Here is a 24,021-nt window from a genome sequence, read left to right as displayed (position 1 = left end):
TCTCCTGCCTCAGCCTCCCAAGTAGCTGGGACTACAGGCGTGCACCACCACGACCAGCTAATTTTTATATTTTTAGTAGAGATGGGGTTTCACCGCGTTATCCAGGATGGTCTCCATCTCCTGACCTTGTGATCTGCCTGCCCCAGCCTCCCAAAGTGTTTGGATTACAGGCATGAGCCACCGCCCCCAGCCTACTAATACATTTTAGACACAGGGTCTCACTCTGTTTCCCAGGCTGGAGTGCAATGGTTATTCACAGGCACAATCTCCACTGCAACCTCAAACTTTTGATCTCAAGCAATCTTCCTGCCTCAGCCATTGGAGTAGTTGGGACTACAGGTGCGTGTCATTGCACCTGGCCTGATCCCCAATTATTATAAAAGAAACCTTGGTGAGTTGAAGACAATTGGCTGTGATCTTTTTGTTTCTCTTCTAGAAGCTTTCATACTATGGGGTATATTTTTAATCATCCATATTCTCAATTTTTTATTCTGGTTAAAATAGGATTGCTGCTTGTTTTTCATTTTTTTTTGGCATAATTATTTCTATTCCTTTATGGATTTATTCATGTAGAAATACAGGAATCTCAAAGGCAACTGTTAAGGAAAACAGATTAGGGAAAGGTATTCTATAAACAGCCTTCTGATTGTAGTCACAGGTCACATCACCTTAAAGAAAACTAATTTCATATAATGCCATTATGTCAGAGTTTCCCAAGACTACCTCTGTGTTTGGTGATTCACTTGTAAGGACTCAGCAAACAGTCCTACTCTAGGCTTTGATTTGTTACAGTGAAAGAATACAAAGTAAAATTGGCTCAGGGCAAAGGGGCCTGTGGCAAGTCTTGGGGAAGCCAGGCACAAGCTTCCAGGAGCCCTCTCCTATGGAGTTACCAGGATGTGCTGAATTCCTGTAGCTTTGAATTTTGACAGCACATGGGCAGTATTGTCTACCAATATGAGTCTGACTAGAGACTTACACAGTATCCAAGGTTTTTATGGAAGCTAGTTACATAGGCATTCTCTCTCACACATATACAAAAATTCCATACTTCCAGAAGAAAAGCAGCCGTTAAGAGTCAACCACATTGTTTATGCAAACAGTTTAGGTACAGTGAGCTACTTTTCTCAGGAAATGGTGACAAACCTTTAAAATGCAAATTTCCAAACACCAGCGAAGGGCCAGTTTTGCATGTAGGCCTTTCTAAGAATGACAGTCTTATGACTGTTATATGAATTATTTTCTTCACAGCAGTTACAGGCCCAACTTAATTTTAGTGTCTTAAAAATTCTATTTAATAGTGAATAACATGGTGATATAACATAGCATGGTGCTTATTTCATTTGTGTCAGTTGCAACTTAATATGAAATATTAAATTTCTGTGCTGTTAGATTTTGGAATTTTGGTGAATATTTAACAGGTTTCTCTACAGAAGTTACTATGGTAATATTAGGTAACTATAATCTGTTCTTATTCGATTAACCTTTCAGTAAAATGATTAGATAAAATAAGTAATGATTTCTGATTTAAAATTAAAATAAATTTGTTTCATTTTAATTATATAGATGGTTCAGTTTTGTTTTATATTTTGTTAAATTTCCGTTTATAATTATGAAATTTAAAAAATCAGTCATTTATCAGTTATTTTCTTGCCTGTTAGTACAGTTATTTGCTTTATGTACTTTTATATACTATAATTCTGGAGAGAATATTCATATTGTGTTTCAAATTGAGTACATCTTGCTATAATATATGGCAATATATTATAGCAATATATTAGTAATAGAAGATTCAGTGAAAATCTTTTTAAAAAATTAATAACTTTATTTTAAGAGCAGTTTTATATTCTCAGCAATATTGAAAAGAACCTAAAGAGATTTTTCATATATGCCATCCCCCCTCACATGCATAGGTCCCCCCATTATCAATATCTCCCACCTGAGTGGTACATTTGTTACAACTGAGAAGCTTACATTGCTGGATCATAATAATCACCCAAAGTCCATAGTTTATATTTAAGTTCCCTCTTGGTATTGTACCTTCTATATAGTTGGACAAATGTATAATAGATGTACCTGCCGTTAGAATACTTTTCGCTGCCCTGAAATTCGTCTCTCTTTTTTTATTCCTCCCCCCCCAACTAACCCCTGTCAACTACTAATATTTTTGCTGTCTCCAGAGTTTTGATATGTCCAGCATAGTCATATATTAAAGATAATATAGTGGATATCTTCAATATTACAAAACATAAATTTCCAAGGTAATTGAATATATTCAATTAAGCTATCCATTGTGCTTTTTTGCTTTTAGTTTATTAATGTAGGATTTAATGTCATATGCTTTACATGCTGAAAAAGCATAATTTATATAGACATTTGCCACATAATAGGGAGGGTTGAGGAAAATGACTTCATGCTGTGTACTACATAGCACTAACTGGATCATCCTTCTCTGTGAGATGGGTCCAGATAGACTAGAAGTGGAAAGGGACAATTTCAAGAGGCTGTACTTTATAAAACTGGAGTCAGAAAGTCTTTCCTATTTACCTTGCAGTTGGAAATAAGACCAGCTAGTGAATACTATAGGCATACCAATATGTTTCTTATTGACCTTTCTTTGAGGGATCAGTTTGAAAACAGTCTATATTATTATAACATGACTCACTTATAACTAGTTTCTCCGTCATGAAAAATGCCAAGAGAATCATACTATTTTTGTTTACCTAAAGTGACAAAGATTTGTTGTTGTTGTTGTTGTTTTTCCCACTAGGTAGTGGGACAACTATTGGCACATCTTGGTAGCTCCAGTGAGTTTATGGTTCCTTTATATATATATTATATATTAGAAAGTCCTCCCTGGCAACTTGCCATACCTCCCCAGTGTTTCTTTATAAGCTTCTCTCTGACAAGGAGACAAGAATCAGATTGGATAAGCTTTTAAGGGAGTGCTATTTCCTCTGTGTGTGTTTTTTTGAAGGAGCTAAAATGAAAATTGAATTTAAGCGTTGTTTGTGCCCTACATAGGGTGAATGAATAGCTAGAACTAAGCAAACTTACCAGAATCTTCCCTAGGAGAGGATTAGTGAGAGTAAGGACACTGATCTCTTTTAGGCTCTTCTGCACTGGCAGCTGAAAAGTCTTTGCAGGGATCCTTGACCCTGGTCTGTATGCTGTGTTTTGCCATAGAATAGAGTACAGTTTTCATAGACCTAGATTTTTTGTATTAGAGTGCTTTATCCTGAATAGTTTAAACTGAAGAGGTGGAGAAACTGTTGTGTTTCAACAAAATAAGTACAGTAATTTCCTCTTATACATGGGGGATACATTTCAAGACCCTTAGTGAATGCCTGAAAACATGAATAGTGCTGAACTCTATGTGTACAATAATTTTTAAAAATACATATATATCTATAATAAAATTTAATGCATAAATTAGGCACAATAAGAGATTAATAATATCTAATGGTAAAGTAGATCAATTGTAACAATATACTGTAATAAAAGTTATGTGAATGTGAGCTCACAAAATATCATGTACTATAGTCACCCTACTTTCTGCACTGATGTGAGATGATAAAATGGCTATGTGATAAGTGAGGCAAATGCAGTAGGCATTGCCATGTAGTCTTAGGCTACTATTGATCTTCTATTTGACTATATGTCAGAAAAAAGATCATTTGCTTCACGTGATCTTGGATCCGTGAGCCATGATGATATTGTTGGTTGGATGTTGGGAACAGATTATGTCAATGACTAATGAGCAGATATCATATATAATGTGTATGCACTTGACAAAGGGACGATTCACATCTTGGGCAGACTGGGATGTAATGGCTCAAATTTTGTCATACTACTCAGAATCTCATGGAATTTAAACCTTATGATGTATATACATCTGGAATTTTATTTATGGACCATAGTTGACCATGGGTAACTGAATCTGCAGTCAATAAAACCACCAATGTCATATTATGGAATACATATTTGGTCTTCAACCGCATTTTCTGTCATACAACTCCTAAAATCCTCAGAATTTCCAACATGATATCATTTGTATGCTAATGATTGACTTATGGCAGGCAGCCTCCAGATGGCTTCAGGGTGGGGCTCATCATCAGAGAGATCAGGGTGTGATTAGAGGGTTGGGACTTCCTGCCCCACCCCTCACCTCCTGGGATGTGAGAGGGGCTAAATGTTCAATTAATCAGTCATGCCTATGTAATGGAGCTTTCATAAAATCCCAAAAGGATTGGATTTGGAGAGCATCCAGGTAGCTGTATTCATTACTTTTTGGCATAGAAGAATCAATATCATGAAAATGGCCATACTGCCCAAAGTAATTTATAGGTTCAATGCTATAGACTACCATGGACTTTCTTCACAGAATTAGAAAAAACTACTGGAAATTTCATATGGAACCAAAAAAAGAGCCCATATAGCCAAGACAATCCTAAGCAAAAAGAACAAAGCTGGAGGCATCATGCTACCTGACTTCAAACTATACTACAAGGCTACAGTAATGAAAACAGCATGGTACTGGTACCAAAAGAGATATATAGACCAATAGAACAGAACAGAGGCCTCAGAAATAATGCCATACGTCTACACCATCTGATCTTTGAAAAACCTGACAAAAGCAATGGGGAAAGGATTCCCTATTTAGTAAATGGTGTTGGGAAAACTGGCTAGCCTTATGCAGGAAACTGAAACTGGACCCTTTCCTTACACCTTATACAAAAATTAACTCAAGATGCATTAAAGACTTAAAAGTAAGTTCTTATTGTATAAAAACCCTGGATGAAAACCTAGGCAATACCATTCAGGACATAGGCATGGGCAAATACTTCATGACTAAAACACCAAAAGCAATGGCAACAAAAGCCAAAATTGACAAATGGGATCTAATTAAACTAAATAACTTGTGTGCAGTTTTATTTGGGAGTGTGCGTTTGGTACCTCTGAGTTTTAAAAATGAAGAAAGTAAGTAGTCATGCTTTCCTGACCCTTTGGTAGACACAGCCTTTTAAGACAGTCATTCTGAGCTGTTATGGTCTTAGGGTTTTCTGTACTACTAAAACTTATAGACAACATGTAACCAAGAACTTGAATTAAATTTTTTTTTAAAAAAACGAAAAATAAATCACCCAAATGCACATTAAAAACCTCTTACAACATATGTGCACATTCATAGATAACATGTAGAACTTGATTTTGTGTATTAAAACCTTGTAGAAAAGTTCAGACAGTGCACACAATGACTGCAACTTGGTCTTTGTAAAATTAGTGATATATATTTGAGATCTATCCACGTTGACCCAGTGAGGTATTTGATTTATTGTATGATCTCATGATATGCCATGTGATGACTGCAGCATATTTAATTATGCTCTCTTCATGCTGATACCATATGGACATAAATATGATGACATACCAGCATGGATATGCTTACATGGTAGCTTTTATTGATTTGTACTGTATTAGAAATGAAACAGAAGTATTGGAAATCCTAGCAAGCATAGCTGTGTCTCTCCCATGGCCATGTTGATTGCAACTGTTTCCCCCTTAAAGCATGTCTTTTTGACATGTCATGACCCTGAGAAAATCCAGTGTGTGCTTTTCAGAGAATAACAGTAAGGAGAGGAAATGGCCAATGGTCAAAGTGTTACTTGTCCTCTCGGCTCCCCCTCATGAATGTTAAACTCTAAACTACTCAGGTCACAATTTAGAACCCCTTTGTTGATCCCTATAGAGTGTTCCCGGATGTCAAATGACAAATAGGCCCTTGAAGAAAAAACACCCTGTAAAGCCGTATTGCTCTGGTTTTTGTGTGTGAATGTGTGTGTGTGTTTGTGTGTGTGTGTGTGTGTATTTTTTTCTCTTCTGAAAACTGTAAATAGAATAATTACAAATGAAAATATTTCTGTTCCGTATTTATTTCCTGTCTAATGTACTTTGCTCTTCTTGGATCTAGTAAGGATCTCAGCGTGTCTTATTTATACCTGCAAAAAATTATGTCATTCTTCATTTTTCATGTCAATTACTGACATGTTTTCAAGTCTTCACAAGTTATTTCTGAAGATTTTGGTGCATTGAGGAGAGGCAGTGTCATTGTAGTTAAAGAAGTTTTTAAATAGGTTATGTTCAGTAACATTTCAGAGCCCATTTCTCTGGAAGGCATAGACATAGTGGTTTTATGCGTAGTTAAACATAAAACAACTCCAAAAAGTCTTGTGTACATGAAAGTGTTCATATCCTGGAAAATTCTAATTTACTACACAGTACTGTCTCCTGGAGAGGAAAATAGGTAAGATAGGCTGCTGAGCCTATGATAATAACTCATAATATGAGGTGAAAGCATAGAGACAAAATGAGAGACGATAGATACTCAAACCGATGTGAGTGAAGAACAGCTGTGAAACAGAGTGTCGGAGAGAGAAGGCCATGGGGCTGCTTTTGTGAAGAAGGAATTTGTACACGTTAGTCAAGTGTCTGATACATTTAACATTTTAATAAAGCAAAACCTTATCTTCACATGTGTCAGAATGGGATTGTACAGATGTCACAATACAGTAGTGGTGAGAATAATGAAGAAATGAATGTGGAGGGCAAAGAATGAAGTCCACCAATATGGATATTAGATTTATGAACGAAAAAGAGTGTATGTCAAATTGGGCAGGTGTAAACAAAGAAAGCAGCTAGCTAGGTAATTTGGAGGTTTCTGATGAGGAGACTTGTGGGGAGTCACTTAGTGGAAAGCGGAAGTTAGAAGGATGAGGGTGACCCACAGGGTCTCATTTCTCCTCCCTAGAAATTTTGCACATCAATGATACGTGCTCCGTTCACATCAGTTAGCATATTGGGATGCAGCTTAATCTAGAAAAAGTGGTTTTTTTTCTTTAGGAAAGCTGTGTTTGCTGAGGTAGTCATTTCATGAAAAGACCTGAGAGACCCCTATGGTATATTATATCAAACTAGCTTTAGAAACAAAGAAATAAAAGAATGTATATCTTGAGTACTAAAAAAACTACCAATATTCTTGGCAATCATGATATATATAGATATATAATACATACATACATATATGTACATATGTATATATTTGGTTTGTTATTAATAAGAAGTCTCTGGTGATTTAGAGATTTTGTTTACCTTATTTACATGGGAATCTGATTATGCATTATTTCTTTGACATGTATGTTTTGGCAAAAGTGGAAAAAGATGGCAAAAGAGCTGAACTGCTGAATCTGGGAAATGTAAGAATATTAGGAGCCTTCATGAGTACAAAGAAAATGATTTTTTAAATTATGACTCTAAGTGTAACTGAACTTCAGATGCATTTAGAATATTTGCATAAAAGATGATTTGATTTTGGCTGCTCCAGAAATTACTGGAAGAAGGAAAGATTACTAGAATTCAGATAAACCACAGTGACTCATTACTTCTCTTTGTTACTATTGGGAATCAGAGACATAGATTTTATTGATATTAGTTATTCAAATGAAATAAACATGAATGTGCATACATTGGCTTTGTTTTTCAAGGAGCTAACTTTTAGATACAATAGCAATTTAATGAAAATTCTTTAGAGAATAACATGATCCTTCAAACCAGACTATGTTAGAAACAAAAATAATGTTAAATTCATTAACTGACTCCTAAAGTGGTTATTTTTAATGAATATCGGAGTGATTTCCAAATGGAAAACCTTATTCGTATCTAATGCTTGTAGCAACTTTATTTTGTGTAAGTATATCAAATTTGATAATTTTTTATACACTTTGATTAGGTTTGTATGTTATACCTTGTTGCCATGATTGATTGACAAAACTTTCTGAAGGCTAAACCAGAAAATACAAAAGTGTAGGCTCATTATTATACCACATGGATATGAAAAATAATGAATACCATATAATAGGATTCACCAAACATATATCCAAGCTGACCAATTCGGGACACTTCCACTGAGGAGTTTTGAAGTGTACATTCATCTAAAGTGTAATTGTCGTTGTGTACCTTCTCAATTACCAGGCAAGTCAAAGAGCATGATGAATCTTTGTAGTACAATGTTTTAAATCCTTCTGACGTCTTATATAAAAGACATGCGTGATCCTGGCTCACTTCAACTTTCACCTACTGGGTTCATGTGATTCTCCTGTCTCAGTCTCCTGAGTAGCTGAGATTACAGGTGTGTGCCACCAACCTGGTAATTTTTGTATTTTTAGTGGAGACCGGCTTTCACCATGTTGGCCAGGTTGGTCTCGAACTTCTGACCTAAAGTGATCCACCCACCTCAGCCTCACAAAGTGCTGGGATTACAAGTGTGACCCACTGAGCTCTGCCTATGTGATTTTTAAAAAAATTTTTTAACTTATTTAAAAATAAAGATAGAGTGTTTCTGTGTTGCCCAAGCTGGTCTGAAACTCCTGGGGTTCTCAGGTGATATTTCTGCCTCAGACTTTTGAGTAGCTGAGATTATAGGAAGAAGTCACTGTGCTCTTTTATGTTTTTAATATTCTATAGGTTCCTATTGTTGATTCAAAATGCATTTTACTTTTTGTTTAATAGGGCTTCCTCCTGTTGAAGAGTGTTTTGACAGGTATGATTTCACAGATTTTTTAAAGTGATATGTTAACTTAGTGAATAGAGAGAATAGAAACTAGTATCTGTTTAGTGTTCTACTCTGTGCTAGACACCTTATTACATGCTTAACATTTATCATGTCATGTCATCTCCACACAGCTTTACAAACTATTTGTGCTGTTATTGCTTTTTTATTAATTAGGCAACTCTGCTTTAAAGAGGTTGAAATATTGGCTCATGATTCCACAGTTAACAGGTAGCCAACCCATGATTTGACCCATCATCCTGCCTGGATCTCAAATCACTTCTTTTGCCCCTAAGCATAGATGGATAGAGACCTATGCAGCAATGCGATCAAGGTACTTGTTTAAATCAGATCAATTCAGAAAGTCACATTTTGTTATATATTAACTCTCTTTAGAGTGTTCCTTAGAAGCCTGGCTACTCCAAAATTTTGTCCAAATATTTTGGAAATGGCAGTGGTAACCATATTACATTTTGTTTTCTAACCATCAAAATTTTAAAGGCAGATAGCAGTTACCTGTGACCACAGGACCCTAAGTTTTTCGTAAGCAAGACCAGGCCAGTCCTAGAAAAATAGTATCTTACTATGCATGGAGAATATCTGCATATAGTCCATGTTATGTTAACTATATTGAGCATATATTAAAAGGATATTTCTAATTCATTTCTCTACTTACTACCTACCCAGTTAGGTTTTCTCTTGGAGTACCCTGCCTAGTTCGCTGAAGCTTTTTCTTATTTTCTGGATTCTTCTTTTTTCCTTCCATGGCATTTTAATATTTTCTTGATTTCTTTTCACTTTGTCTTCTGCTTTTCTTAGGGTTTATGATCTTCTATTATAGTTTTCTTGTATGGCAGCTAAATATTCCCCGTTTTCCTGCAGACAAAATCAGAGGTGCATAGAATTTCAGAATGTTAAGAAATCCTAGAGACTAAACAAAATATCCTCTAGTACTTGAATCCTTGCTTAACATCCTGATCAAGTGGTTGTTCAGGTGGAGAACCTGAAACTCAAAGAGAGAAAATTATTTGGATACAGTAAATCAGAGAAATGAGACTCGCACTCAGGTTTCTTAGTTCAAAACCCAGTCTTCTTTTACATCATTCTGTCATTGAGCGATTTTAGTTTTAGAAAGAGCGAGTGGCTCTAGTGAACGCAGTGGAAGAGGATGAGAATGGAATGAGCTGTTGAACCCAATGAAAGTGGATAAGAATGGAATTTGCAGGGGACAGCCAAATTTGAAGAGAAACAAACACTTAATTGGATAGAAATGAGGGTTTTAGGAAAAAATCTGAATATTTGGTTTATTACAAGTTTGATAAAGATAAGAGAATTGAAAACACAGGATGTTGGGAGTTATCAAGAAAAGCATATTAGACTTTGGGAGGCCGAGGCGGGCGGATCACGAGGTCAGGAGATCGAGACCACGGTGAAACCCCGTCTCTACTAAAAATACAAAAAATTAGCCGGGCGTGGTGGCGGGCGCCTGTAGTCCCAGCTACTCGGAGAGGCTGAGGCAGGAGAATGCCATGAACCCGGGAGGCGGAGTTTGCAGTGAGCCGAGACTGTGCCACTGCACTCCAGCCTGGGTGACAGAGCAAGACTCCGTCTCAAAAAAAAAAAAAAAAAAAAAAAAAAAAAGAAAAGCATATTAGAATACGGCGTTCACGAGTTCTAAAGAGGTTGCTGCCTTTTTGTTTGTTTAACTGCAGGAACTGACAAACTTCAAGGTTTTATTGAAAAATGTTAAAAGAATTTGAGCCACTGGAAAGAGTCTCCAGAGCAGATAGGAATGTGGTATCATCTTCCATCCCAGCTTACAGAGGGCTTAGAATCCCTCGAGAACTAGGGAGCTGGAAATTGCTTAAGTACATAGATCTGTGACCCAGTGTGGATGTCTCTTTTTTTCTGACTCTTTTCTCAATTCTCTCATGGACATGTAGGGTAGGGCAAATGTAGGATTGGCTGGCAAATCAGAAATGAAGCTTCATTTGGGTAGTTGGGAACATGCGTATGCTTGGGGTGGATGACTGAGACTAACTTACTTTCCAGAAGCAGAGGAATAGAGAGTTCCTACTCTCAATTATGTTAGCCCATCTTTGGAGGAATCTGGGCTTTCCTAGGCTGAAGATATAGATTGGAGATTGCCATGGATCCCTTCAGAAGAGGGATCCAGAAGTGGGAGCCCATAGGAAGGAAGATATTTAGATAGTGATGAATGAAATGGAGCTTTAAGTACTTAGGAGGGAGACTTTTCCAGCATTCTCTCTCTCGGGTATCTGAGTGTCCATGAAGGTTCTTAAGCTTGCTGGCTTTGTGGATCTCAATAAGGCAGGATCTATATAATGACAATAATTGGATTTAAAAAATTTTAATGTTTTAATCTTCTGTGAAGAATATTCCCAATAACAACATAACAACATACATATTTGTACTTTGACTTTTGTACACTCAGCTTTCAGACATTTGCAGTGTTTCAGGGGGCTCCCTGTAGTGTTCTAGGGTGAAGAGAATCAATGGGAAATCTAAGTAGCTGAGGATCCAAGACTCCCATTTTTCAGTGACACAGATTAGTCTTTGAATCAGAAATAGATAATGGAGAAGAGACAGTGCCTTTTCTACCTTGTTTTAGGTTATCAGGTTTACTCCAGTTCAGTAACAAAAGTTGTGTCAGATATCAATTGGATTTTCAGTTTAGCCTTTAGGGTAGATAATTTATAAGGACAAATTACTGTCTGGCTGTGCCATTATATAGCCTGCCACTGTTTGTTACGGGTTTAAGGGTGAGTCTGCATTGGATATTTTATAGGTTGGGAGAGGTGGATGCAGAAATAGGTTACTGAAATGTTTTCTAAAACAGAAGCCATATCTTAATTATACCAATAAATATTATTTAATATAAGGATAACTGACCTTCCTCAGACTTTGTTTTACCATTTTTTTGGAGGTGACATGCATGCATAGACTGACGGTTTTAGTTTTCTTTTAAGAAATGAACGTGCTCATTTTTGTTGTATCTTTTTGCTCTGTAGGAGTCTCTACAGACCGGATAGTGTTGCACAGCCTGTGACAAAGGATAAGTTTACTTCGGAATCTGAGGTAGAGTACTCTCTTGTGAAATTAATTTTCTCACTCTGAATCTCATTTTTTTATTATTCTAAAACTTAGCAGTTGTCTACCTATCATTGTTTTATGTTAGTATTAAAACTTTTGTTAGAGATAACCATTTTAAAGAAATAGGAGGGGTTAATTTTAATTTTTTTTACTTTGGCAAATAATAGTTGATAAATACTTTGAGAGGTGTGAGCTGAAAAAAAAAAAATGCTGGAAAATACATAGTGACAGAAAAATGATGCTCGGGAACGCTTTCCCACAATAGAGGAGATACAAATTTTGGTCTAGGCTTATTTGAGTGTTTTTACTTTGAGTTGTATATCATATGAGTATGACTAATAATACCTCTGTTTAAAGGAATCTTTAACCCATCAGTTGCCTTATCATAGAAATCATGGAATCACCCTGTTACACGTAGCATCTAGTTTCTTTTTATTTCTTGTACACCTATTTTGATATCATACAGTATTTTTGCAGAGAGCTATTTCTTTATTTTTATTCTTGGTTCTATAATTAGACTAAAATAATATTAGAAATTGTGGAAATTTAACTAGACATGGTGTCATGTCCATGACCATGGTATCATAGTCCCACCTATTCAAGAGATCAAGGCAGGAGAATTTCTTGAGCCCAGGAGTTTACAACCAAGCTTGGCAATATAGCAAGACCTTATCTCTAATTTTAAAAAGTTGTGGGAGATTAGAAATTTAAATTCTGTTCTAAATCTGTATTAGAGAAGGTTTACACTGTGTTTTCCAAGTCTTTTTTATTAAGAGTATATTTTCAACTCTTTATTTATTTGAAAAATATGCATTTTGTTTAAAATAACCTGTTTGATAAGCAGAGACTCTTCATATTCCTATGGTCAGACTTTAATTTCACAAGGTTTGTGCATTGTAATTAAAAAGAATCCACTCAGGGTCTTTGTATCTCATTCTGAATTTCAAATTTCAGAGGCTTTTGTGCTAAGTTATTGAAAAAATAATTGTAAAGCTCCTGCATTACTATGAGCCACTTGAAGCTAGAAAACCTATTTGTATGTATCCTGGAATACACAGAATAAGGTCTTGCATGTAAGAAACATTTTAATAGTTTTTAATGTGAATCAACAAATAGGCAAATGGGCTTTTTTATAATGGAATGTTACAGGTAACATAGTATGCATGACATATCTAATAATTAAGTCTATTAAATTTCTTGAATGTTTTGAATTTATCTTCTAATGGTGAGAATCTATAAGTTGAGGTGAGTTATGTTGAGAAAATATGTCATATAGAAGAAAATAAAATTTAGAAAAGATGAAAAGGAAATAGGAAAGGTGGATACAGCGTATTTTCTAATATCTTCCAACTGGAAGCTTGGATTAGGATTTTAGATTAAATTTTCTTAAATTTTTAAAGCCCCAACTATGTTCTATTAAATACATATTTTTCAGGACATACATTACTCTTTCGAATTCTGAATAAAAATTCTTTCTCCAGGTGTTAAGTTCCTGGAACTTTATTGTTTTTTTTTCCCCTCTCTCTCTCTGTGGTAAGAATGTGTCAGTTTTCAGATGAGTGATCATGGTTAACTCTTGGGATGTGTTATTTTATAGTAAACAAATTAAACTCTTTATTACATAAGTATTTATACAAAACAAATTGTTGAGTAAATGCTAACCAGGATTATTAGGCATATATTATGAACACAAGCTTTTCTTTTAAGCTCATATTTGATTGACTGGCCATGTCTCTTTTTTTGTTTGTTTCACCCTCGTTCCCCTTTGTTTAAAAATGATTTACCTCAGTCTAACTTTTTCCTTGCAGACCACATGTCTTTAGTGTCTATTCTTTCATTTCACCTCTGTTTCTATTGTCAGTATACTTAGTTACAGCTTTCTATTTAGTAGCTGTGTGTGGACTTCATTCATGAATCATTGCTCCATAAGGTGGATGGTTGCTTTGTTCTGTCTTTTTTGGAAGGAGCTGAAGTTATACAGTAATTTGTTTTTAGCTTTTGACACACAGAAGCAACTTGTACTATTTCTGATGCCAACCCATTTAAATATAGTACTACTAAAAACTACATTCTCACTTTTTTTTTCCCACAAAATGCAATTCACACAAATATATATCATGCATACCTATTTTGAAAAATGTGATTAATTTACTTTTTTATTATTAGTTTTATTCAGTAATACTCTGAATTACATATGAGTACATTTTTGCCCTAGCAGTTTAAAAAATGCTCAAGATTCTTCTGAGTGACTTACGGGTGATTTTAATAAAGGATTGAAAGAAAATTTATGGGTGACTATATTTAACATTCTGTTTTACATTTAAAAATAGCCAGGAGAGAATAACTTGAATATTTCTAGTTCAAATAAAACATACATATTTAAGGTAATGTGTATCTCTGTTACCCTTATTAGATTATATAGATGGATCAAATCATCACATGTACACTGAAAATATATGCATCTATTTATTAATTAAAAAATTCTAAATGGAAAGAAATTTAATCCTCACTTTTTTAAATTTCAGTAAAGTGATGTCTTATATTTTATCTAGTAAATGCTGTGTTCATAGATAATGCAAAGTAAAATCTGTTTTAGGCTATATCAGATTTTGAATGAATCATTAATTTTTGACTCTTGTTAAAAGGTTTTTAAAATAATATTTGGTATATTCCTAAGTTGCTTAACTAATTTATTTCACTTTTACATAATCTTGGCAGCTGTTTTAGCCTTTTTTTGATAATAAGAGAGAAAATAAATAAGCAATTAAATAAAAAATAAAAATTAATAAAAATTAATTAATACATAAATTAATAAAAATTAAAATTTCTGGTTAATTTTTTTTTTTTGAGACGGAGTCTCACTCTCTCGCCCAGGCTGGAGGGCAGTGGGCGATCTCGGCTCACTGCAAGCTCCATCTCCCGGGTTCACGCCATTCTCCTGCCTCAGCCTTGCGAGTAGCTGGGACTATAGGCGCCCGCCATCAGGCCCGGCTAATTTTTTTTGTATTTTTAGTAGAGACGGGGTTTCACCGTGTTAGCCAGGATGGTCTCGATCTCCTGACCTCGTGATCTGCCCACCTCGGCCTCCCAAAGTGCTGGGATTACAGGCATGAGCCACCACGCCCGGCCATTTCTGGTTAATTTTAAAGGAGGTTTTTAATTTATATTCATTGAATGAGAAATATATATTTTTAACCTGGAACCCTCTTAAAGAAATAAATTATTACTTATTTCTGGAGCTAGTCTGACTTACCTTGTGCTGATAACATCTGTACTTTAAGAACACACATGTGATGAATGCAATCAACACTCATTGTTTTCTAATCAAAGTACCTATTTTTATAGAATCATAAGGAAAGGAATATTGCCAACAGAGTACACAGAATTATCTCTGGAATATTACTTTTTACTTTTAAAACTATCTCCTACAGTTGGAAGCATTATTGATTCTTAATTACAGGCATTTCATCTACGTGTATTATTCTCTGGAAGCATTATTAACTTTAGTATTTATAGTTGCTATACCTTGCACATAAATTTATTCAGCTCTAAAACTCAGGAATCCTTTTGACTTGATTTTTAAAATAAATTTCTTCTCTCTTCATGTGAGTATTGGGTCCTGATTGACAGGCATAGTGTATTTGAAGACATGTAAATCTTCAGTTTGCATACTCATATGATTATTTTACTTGATCCTTTCTCTGATTTTTAACTATCATCTTTATGGCATAAGTAGGCAATTAGAGCGATTAGTATATCATTTACAGGAGAATCAGAAAACCATATGAACTTTAAAATAGGGTTTTACGTTTCTCTCTTATATTTTAGTAGTACTTAAAATGCCTCATAATTCTATAATAGAATAAACATTTCTACAAGTTAAAAACTTTTAAGATTTTTTTTTTTTTTTTTTTTTTTTTTTGAGAAGGAGTCTCGCTCTTTCACCCAGGCTGGAGTGCAGTGGCGCTATCTCGGCTCACTGCAGGCTCCGCCCCCCGGGGTTCACGCCATTCTCCTGCCTCAGCCTCCCGCATAGCTGGGACTACAGGCACCCGCCACCTCGCCCGGCTAATTTTTTTTTTTGTATTTTTAGTAGAGACGGGGTTTCACCGTGTTAGCCAGGATGGTCTCGATATCCTGACCTCGTGATCCGCCCGCCTCGGCCTCCCAAAGTACTGGGATTACAGGCGTGAGCCACCACGCCCGGCCAGATGATTTTTTAAAAATGAACTTTCTTAGGATACCTTGAATTACTGGTTTAGATAACTGTTTTCATTAAGTTCAAAAATGCAGATGACCATAATATTCCAGAAATAAGTATCTGCATACATTAAGAAAATATATTTTATATCTTTTAATCCAGTATAGAAATATATAATTGAAATTTTGAATCCCATGTTTTGTTTTCTTTTTATTTCCAAAACTTCAGAGTTCTTCATAGGTTTAAATTATTGAATCCTACTAGTTTAGTATATTTTACAAATGTTGACCTTCTCAACAACATATGGTTTTCTTGAGTAAGGTCATCTATTTCTACTCCAAATGTATTTACCCTTCTTCTTCTTCTAAGTCCCCTTTGTGCCTCAAATTTGATAGGTCTCAAACTGCCTTCCAGATTCTTTCCTGACTCTTTGTAATCTACTCTGTCATCTGGCTTCCCAATTTTAGTAAATAGCACCAAGAAAGTAGCAATGAAACATTGAAGCAGAAAAACTGCACTCCAGGTTTCCCTCACATTGCCAATCCAGTGACTCACCAAATTTTGTATTTTCTACCTTTAACCATTTATCATATCTTGTTACTGTAATATACTTGTCTGCCCTGTACTTTCGGAATGTTCATTTTTGTTCCTCTCTTCTCCCCATGTTTATCTATCTATATATGTCTTTCAGGGTGACCTTTCTTAAACATGTTTACTTTGATCTATCTAACTCATCTGCTTGTGGCTGGATCCTCATTACATGAAACATTTACATTCTAGCATAACACTTATTTTGCGATTTGGCCTGTTTCTCCCATTTTATCTCTCCACCCCACTTTCTCTGTCTGTGTCCAAGTTTTACCACGTTATTGTGGTATTTCTTATTGGCTATGCTGTTTCATGCTTTATTTTTTTGCACATGCTGCCCTCACTAGAAACCCTTCACACTCTTACTCTTCACTTGTCTGCTTTAACAATAGAACCCTAAATTTGCAGTGTCTCAGAAGCTTCCCAAGTAGAAATAATTGTTACTGCCTTTGTGCTGTCACTGTATTTTATTGACTTGAATTGCAGAAATAATGTATTGTGTCTTTCTTCTTTTGTTTGTTTTTATAAATTTCTTTTTTCACTTGATAAATAAAATTAGTATTTTATTCATATTATCAGATTTTCCAGGATAGACCTTATGAATTTATAGACACAGAAAATGTTTCTTGAATTACTGACTGATTGAGTAGTAAATATAACATTTTCTGAAGATTTCTTTTTGTTTTTTTTTTAAATAGGAAGGAAAAGCACTACCAGCAACTGGACAAAAAGCAAATGGTATTGGTATTATAAAAAGTGCTCCATGAGAGCAATCAAATAATGATAATGCTATTTTTTGTGTACAAAAAAAAAGGTGGTGAGGTAGTAAGTATAGCTGAATAATTTTCTATGCTTTAATAAAATTTTTGAAAATAAATATAACTAATTTAAATATAATTTAAAATAAATTTGAAATTAAATTAATTGTTAAATTACATTAAATTAGAAGCCTAATTTTAATTAAATTATAAATATAATTTATTAATTTTAATAGTAAATATAATTTAAACATATTCTTAAAACTTTGGTGAATATTTAAACTTGTAGATCAAAATATAATATTCATTGTTGAGAAATGGACATCAGATTTACAAAAAAATGTGAGGCGGGATGGTGTAAATTAAGAAAGCAGCTGGCTAGGTAATTTGGAGATTTCTGATGAGGAAACTTGAGGGAACTCACTTTATGTAGACTCAGTATATTCCCACTCAAAGAGAAGATTAAATTATTGCTGCTTTGGAGCTTACTGGAAGCAGAGGGTAGAACAACGACAGGAAACTGCAAGAACTCATTTCTTCTCTCTATAGGGGTTACACATCAATGATATGTGCTTCATTCATGTTTGTTAGTGAACTGGGATGCACTTGGATATCAAAACATTGGTGGTTTTCTTTAAAAACAATGCTGTTTTTGATGAAATAGCCATTGTATAAAAGTACCTCAGAGGCTGCTATGCTATAGCATATCAAACTGACTTTAGAAAAAACAAATGAGAAATTTATTTCTTGAGTACTAAAAGTGTAACTGTCAATAATCATGGCAAAGATTTTGATATGTAGAAGTTGATTTAGCTGGGCGCAGTTGGTCACAGCTGTAATCCCAGCACTTTGGGAGGCTGAGGCGGGAGGATCACGAGGTCAGGAGATGGAGACCATCCTGGCTAACATGGTGAAACGCCATCTCTACTAAAAATACAAAAAATTAGCCAGGCGTGGTGGCATGTTCCTGTAGTCCCAGCTACTAGGGAGCCTGAGGCACGAGAATCACCTGAACCCAGGTGACAGAGGTTTCTGTGAGCCGAGATTGTGCCACTGCACTTCAGCCTAGGCAACAGAGCAAGACTCCATGTCAAAAAAAAAAAAAAAAGTTGATTATTATGAAAATAAGTCAATGGTGATTCAGAGATTTTTGGTTACATTTTGTAAATGAAAATCTGAGTACTCATTAGTTATTTGATGTGTAATGCATATGTTTTTTGCATCAGTGAATGAAAAGATGGCAAGAGAACTAAAGTTGAGAATCCAGAAGTTGAAAATATTGGAAGTCTTCATGACTATGGATAACATGAGTATTTTTAGAAATGATTTTTCTCCAAGTAGATATCTAAACTAATGATTGAGAGCACTTCCAGCCAGCAGAAGCGAATGATACATTTTCTTTTCTTTTTTTTTTGAGACGGAGTCTTGCTCTGACACCCAGGCTTGAGTGCAGTGGCACAATCTTGGATCACTGCGAACTCCGTCTCCCGGGTTCACGCCATTCTCCTGCCTCAGCCTCCCGAGTAGCTCGGACTAAAGGCGCCTGCCACCACGCCCAGCTAATTTTTTGCATTTTTAGTAGAGATGGGGTTTCACCGTGTTAGCCAGGATGGTCTCGATCTCCTGACTTCGTGATCTGCCTGCCTCGGCCTCCCAAAGTGCTGGGATTACAGGCGTGAGCCACCGCGCCCGGCCGCGAATGATACATTTTCATGCACTCTCATTGCAACTTCATAGTTTCTAACATTTATTCTTCTGGGATCCGATTTGGTTCTGTCATTTGATGTCACTTTTTTTGGCTTCATCCAGCAGATTCACATTGGTAGAAATACTTTTCTATGTTACTTGTAGTCATGTGAAACCTAATTTCACCCTTGCAATCTGGACTGCATGTTTTATAGAATCTATATTGTGATTTTTCATGTGTATATTCCTGTCATGTTTGTGTGCTAACCAAAACAAGAGCAAAGCAACCCAAAGCCTAATGGGTAACAATTTCAAGGGCAAGCACGAAGATTTCAGCTGGATGCAAACACTGCATGATTGATGGTAGGCTGTGTCATATTTACCTGTAGTCAATTATGTGTTCCTTTTGCTTTGTAGTGTCTCCTGAGCAACCGCCTTTATTCACGGTAAACATATTTTCTTTAATTATTAACAAAATGCTCTGTGATATATACATGATATGTTAATCATTATGTTGTCAAACCCATTCAGCATACGGTGAAAGACAGAGATCACATTTCAACTAGATTCTTAGGAAGTATGGATTCACTAACTTCCAGCGAAGGTAAATTTGCCACTACAAATTTCATTCTAGAAAATGTAGATGAAAATATTGAAAATGCTCATAGCTTTTTGATTCCCACTTTTTTCCAAATGAGATGGAAGGATTTGATGTAAATATGCTGATGTTCTTGTTAATATCTTTCTTTATAAAATGATATTTAAGGCATAAGGCAGACATTTTACACTGTGAGCTCTAGCCCAAATGCTTTTCCTTTAAAGTTGTCATCATCTAAAGATCCCAGTTTTCAATTCCTGTTCATGCATTAAGAAATATATTTCTTGATTGTTTTGCTTCCACAGTCAGTTTGACCTGCAGTGCATTGCATTTTGCTAACATGAAGCACCTATCCTATTGTCGATGTGTGACCCCTACAGAGAGAAGAATTGAGTCCCTGTGGTTTACTCTCATTCTTCCACCTTCTGCTTCCAGTAATCTCTGAAGCAACAATTCACAGTAAAGTGCACAGTAAAGTGCACAAATGCAAGGGATTTGAGGAGGTGTATTTTGAAACTAAATATTTTCAGTGCTTCAAAATTGATTGCAATACTCTTCTCTCTTCTTCTTCTAGAGAAAAGCTATGCCTGCTGACGTTACAATTGTTTTAGAACTTCAACTCCTTTATGTCAGTGTTGTTACATTGAGAATCTTTACTTAATCACATCTTCTGATTACCAGATTGAGTTTCTGCATGTGTATGTGTGTGTGTATCTCTGATTAAAAATGAATAAAATGATTAATCATTCTTTTGTAACTCTTTGGTAGATACAGTGTTTTAAAACAAGGATTTTGAGCTGTTTTGGCCTTAGAATATTTTCTTCTACTACAATTTATTGCCTGCAGGTAACCAACAGCCTGAATTAACGTTTTTTACTTTTAAATCACTGCAGTGCACATTAAAAATACAAGATACTTGCACTTTCATGGGTAATATGTAGAATATATCTGTTTCCAAGTATCAAGTCTTCTATACGATTTCACACAGCATACATAATAGCTGCAACTCGGCTTTTCTAATCAGTGGTATATATTTCAGATCTATCCAGGTTGACACAATTTGGTTATCTTTGATTTGTTGTATGGTCTTGTGGTATGCCATTTTATGACTGCACCACACTTAATTAAAGTCTCTTCATGCTGATACAAAATGAACATAAATATGATGACATACCAACATAGATTTGCTTATGTGGTTGCCTTTATTGATTTGTACTATATAAGAAATTAAATAGAAGTATTTCAGACACCCTGAGTATAGCTATATACACTGCCATAGCTGTATTGACTACATTCATTACCCCTTAGAGCCATGTTTTTCCATCATGTTATGACTCTGAAAAACTCCAGTGTATCCTTTTCAGAGAATGACATTGGAAAGAAGAAATGGCCAAAGTATCATTTGGTACCTTGGCTTCCTTACATAGATGTTGAACTCCATGAATGATCAAATCACAGTTTAGAACCCCTTTGTTGGGCCCTATAAAGGGTTTCCAGATGTCAAATGATAAATAGTCTCCAGATGAAGAAATGCTCTATAACGCCTCACCGCTGTGTTTTCTTGTATTTTGTCCTTTGGCAGAAATGAAAATCTTTCTGTTTTATGTATTTGTTTCTGTCTCATGGCACTCTGATCTCTTTGAATCTGGTAAGGATCTAGCCTTGTCTTATTTATACCAGCGAGCAGTGTTGTCACTTAATGCTCTCATTTTTCACGTAAATGACTGACATTTTCCCAAGTCTTCAGAAGTGATTTCTGAAGATGTTGCTGCATTGAGCAGAGACTGTGTCATTGTATTTGCAGAAGTTTTTAAATTAAATATGTTTAATAAAATTTTAGAGCCTGTTTCTCTGGAACACATAACACATAATGGTGTAATGTGTATTTAACCATAAATTAGCTTCACAAAAAGTTTGTGTATGTAAAAGTGTTTATATCCAAAGAAATTCTTATTTACTGCTCAGTAATCTCTCATGTAGAAGAAAATATGTAACATAGTTTGCCGAGTCTTTGATAATAACCCCTAGTGTAAAATAAAGCCGTAAAGATAAAATGAGAGTTGATACTCAATGAAACTGATGTGAGTGAATAGAAACTATGAAACAGTGTGTCTATGGGAGAGAGGAGGACATGGGGCTGCTATTGTGAAGAAGGAATTTGTACAAGTTAGTCCGTTTTCTGTAACTTTTATATTCTAATAAAGGAAAACCGTATCTTCATATTTATAAAAATGAGATTTTACTGGTTTGATCACAGGGATGGTGAGAATAATGAAGAACAAAATGTGGAAGGCAAAGAATGAAGACCAGATAGTGAGATTAGATTTATCAACAAAAAAGAGTGCAAGTGGGGTGGGATGGTGTAAATAAAGATAGCAGCTGGCTTGGTGTTTGGGGGTTTCTGATGAGGAAACCTGAGAAAACTCACTTTATGTGGACCTGGTATATTCACACTCGAACAGAATATTGGATTATTGTTGCTTCAGAGCTTACTGGAAGCAGAAGGTGGAAGAATGAGAGTGAACCACAGGGACTCAATTCTTCTCTCTGTAGGGGTCACACATCGACAATAGGATAGGTGCTTCATGTTAGCAAAATGCGATGCACTGCACGTCAAACTGACTGTGGAAGCAAAACAATCAAGAAATATATTTCTTAAGTATTATTTATTTTTTAATTTTATTATTATTATACTTTAAGTTTTAGGGTACATGTGCACAACGTGCAGGTTTGTTAAAATGTAACTGTCAATAATCATGGCAAATATTTTGATATATAAAAGGTGATTAAGATGAAAAAAGCCTCTGATGTTTCAAATATTTTGGTTAGGTTTGTTTTATGGGAATCTAATTACACATTAGGTATTTGGAGTGTAATGTATACATTTTTTGCATAAGTGAATGAAGAGATGGCAGGAGGGCTAAAGTTGAGAATCCAGGAAATGGAAAAACACCAGAAGCCTGCATGACTGTGGACAACATGAGTATTTTTGTTAACTATGCTTCTGTATGTAGATATCTGAACTAATGAACTGAGAATACATCCTGCAAGCAGAAGTGAATGATACATTTTAATGAAATTCATAGTTTTTAAGTTAGAGGACAAAATGAAGAACAGGAGAACTTTTGTAGTATTATAGTATAAATGGTTCTTGGGTGATTTCTTCAGGGTACACCATAGCGTTCTACCATGGGCTTTGACATTTATCCTTCTGGGTTCCTATTTGGTCCTCTTGTTTAACATCACGTTTTTTGGCTTCAGTTAAGAGGATCACATTGGTAGAAGTACTTTTCTGTGTTAGTTGTAGTCATGTGAAACCTAATCTCTCTCTCTTGAAATCTGGATTACATGTTTTATGAAACCTATATTGTGATTTCCATGTGTATATTCCTGTCATGTCTGTATGCTAACCAGAACAAGAGCAAAAGCAACCCAGAGCCTAATAGGTAACAGTTTCAAGACCAAGCATGAAGATTTCAGCTGGATACAAACACTACATAGTGGATGGTGGGCTGTGTCATATTTACACGTACTTAATTATGTGTCCCTTTTGCTTTGTAGAATCTTCTGAGCGACCTCCTTTATGCACGGTAAACAAATATATTTTCATCTTTAATTAACAAAATGCTTTGTGATATATACATGATATATTAATCATTATGTTGTAAAACCCATTCGGCTTACCCTGAAAGAAGCAGATCCCAGTTCAAAAATAGCCATGAGAAGGAAGGATTCACCACCTCCAGGAAAAGGTAAATTTACCGATACAAATTTCATCTGGAAAGAAGGACATGAATATATTGGAAATGTTCATAGTCTTCTGACTCTTACTCTTTTACCCCAATAAGATAGAAGGATTTGATATAAATGATGCTGATGCTGTTGTTAGTGTCTATGCTTATAAAATGATATTTAGAAGAACAAGGAAAAGAAATTTTAAAAATCTGAGCTCTAGCTGTGATGCTTTTCCTTTTAGGTTGTGATAAAGATCCCAATGTGGAATTTGTATGCATGTTAGGGGTTCAAGGAGGTGAATTTTGAAACTATAAATATTTTTCAGTGCTTCAATTTCTGGTTGCAATACTGTCCTTTACCTAGAGAAAAGCTATACCTGCTGACATTACAATTGTGTTAGAACTTCAGCTTCTTTATGTCGGTGTTGTCACATTGAGAACCTTCGAATCTTCACCCAATCACATGCTCTGATTACCAGCTTGAATTTCTGCATGTGTATGTGTGTGTGTGCTTTCGTTTGTGAGTTTCGGTGTGTGTGATACCTCTGATTCTGGAAAATGAATAAAGTCATTAATCATTTTTTGGTGACTCTTTGGTAGATACAGGGTTTTAAAGCAATGATTCTGAGCTGTTTTAGCCTTAGAATCTTTTATACTGCTACAATTTGTTGCCAACAGGTAACCAACAAGCTGAATTAATGTTGGTTTGTTTGTTTTGTATTATACTTTAAGTTCTG

The 24,021-nt window shown here is 35.3% G+C and overlaps 1 protein-coding gene across 1 annotated transcript in view; it reads left to right on the top strand.

The window, feature by feature from the left end:
* LOC129461857 (ankyrin repeat domain-containing protein 36B) overlaps positions 1–24,021 on the top strand; it is a 76,058-nt gene that overhangs the window by 9,218 nt on the left and 42,819 nt on the right. The window contains 7 exon segments of the mRNA XM_063617048.1: positions 8,566–8,596; positions 11,638–11,704; positions 17,207–17,246; positions 19,370–19,398; positions 19,484–19,556; positions 23,112–23,139; positions 23,229–23,302. Coding sequence (XP_063473118.1) covers positions 8,566–8,596; positions 11,638–11,704; positions 17,207–17,246; positions 19,370–19,398; positions 19,484–19,556; positions 23,112–23,139; positions 23,229–23,302 — 342 coding nt within the window.

The sequence above is a fragment of the Symphalangus syndactylus genome, chromosome 14 (genome assembly GCF_028878055.3).
Source record: "Symphalangus syndactylus isolate Jambi chromosome 14, NHGRI_mSymSyn1-v2.1_pri, whole genome shotgun sequence".
Lineage (NCBI taxonomy): Eukaryota > Metazoa > Chordata > Mammalia > Primates > Hylobatidae > Symphalangus > Symphalangus syndactylus.
This window is presented reverse-complemented; position numbering and strand designations above follow the sequence as displayed.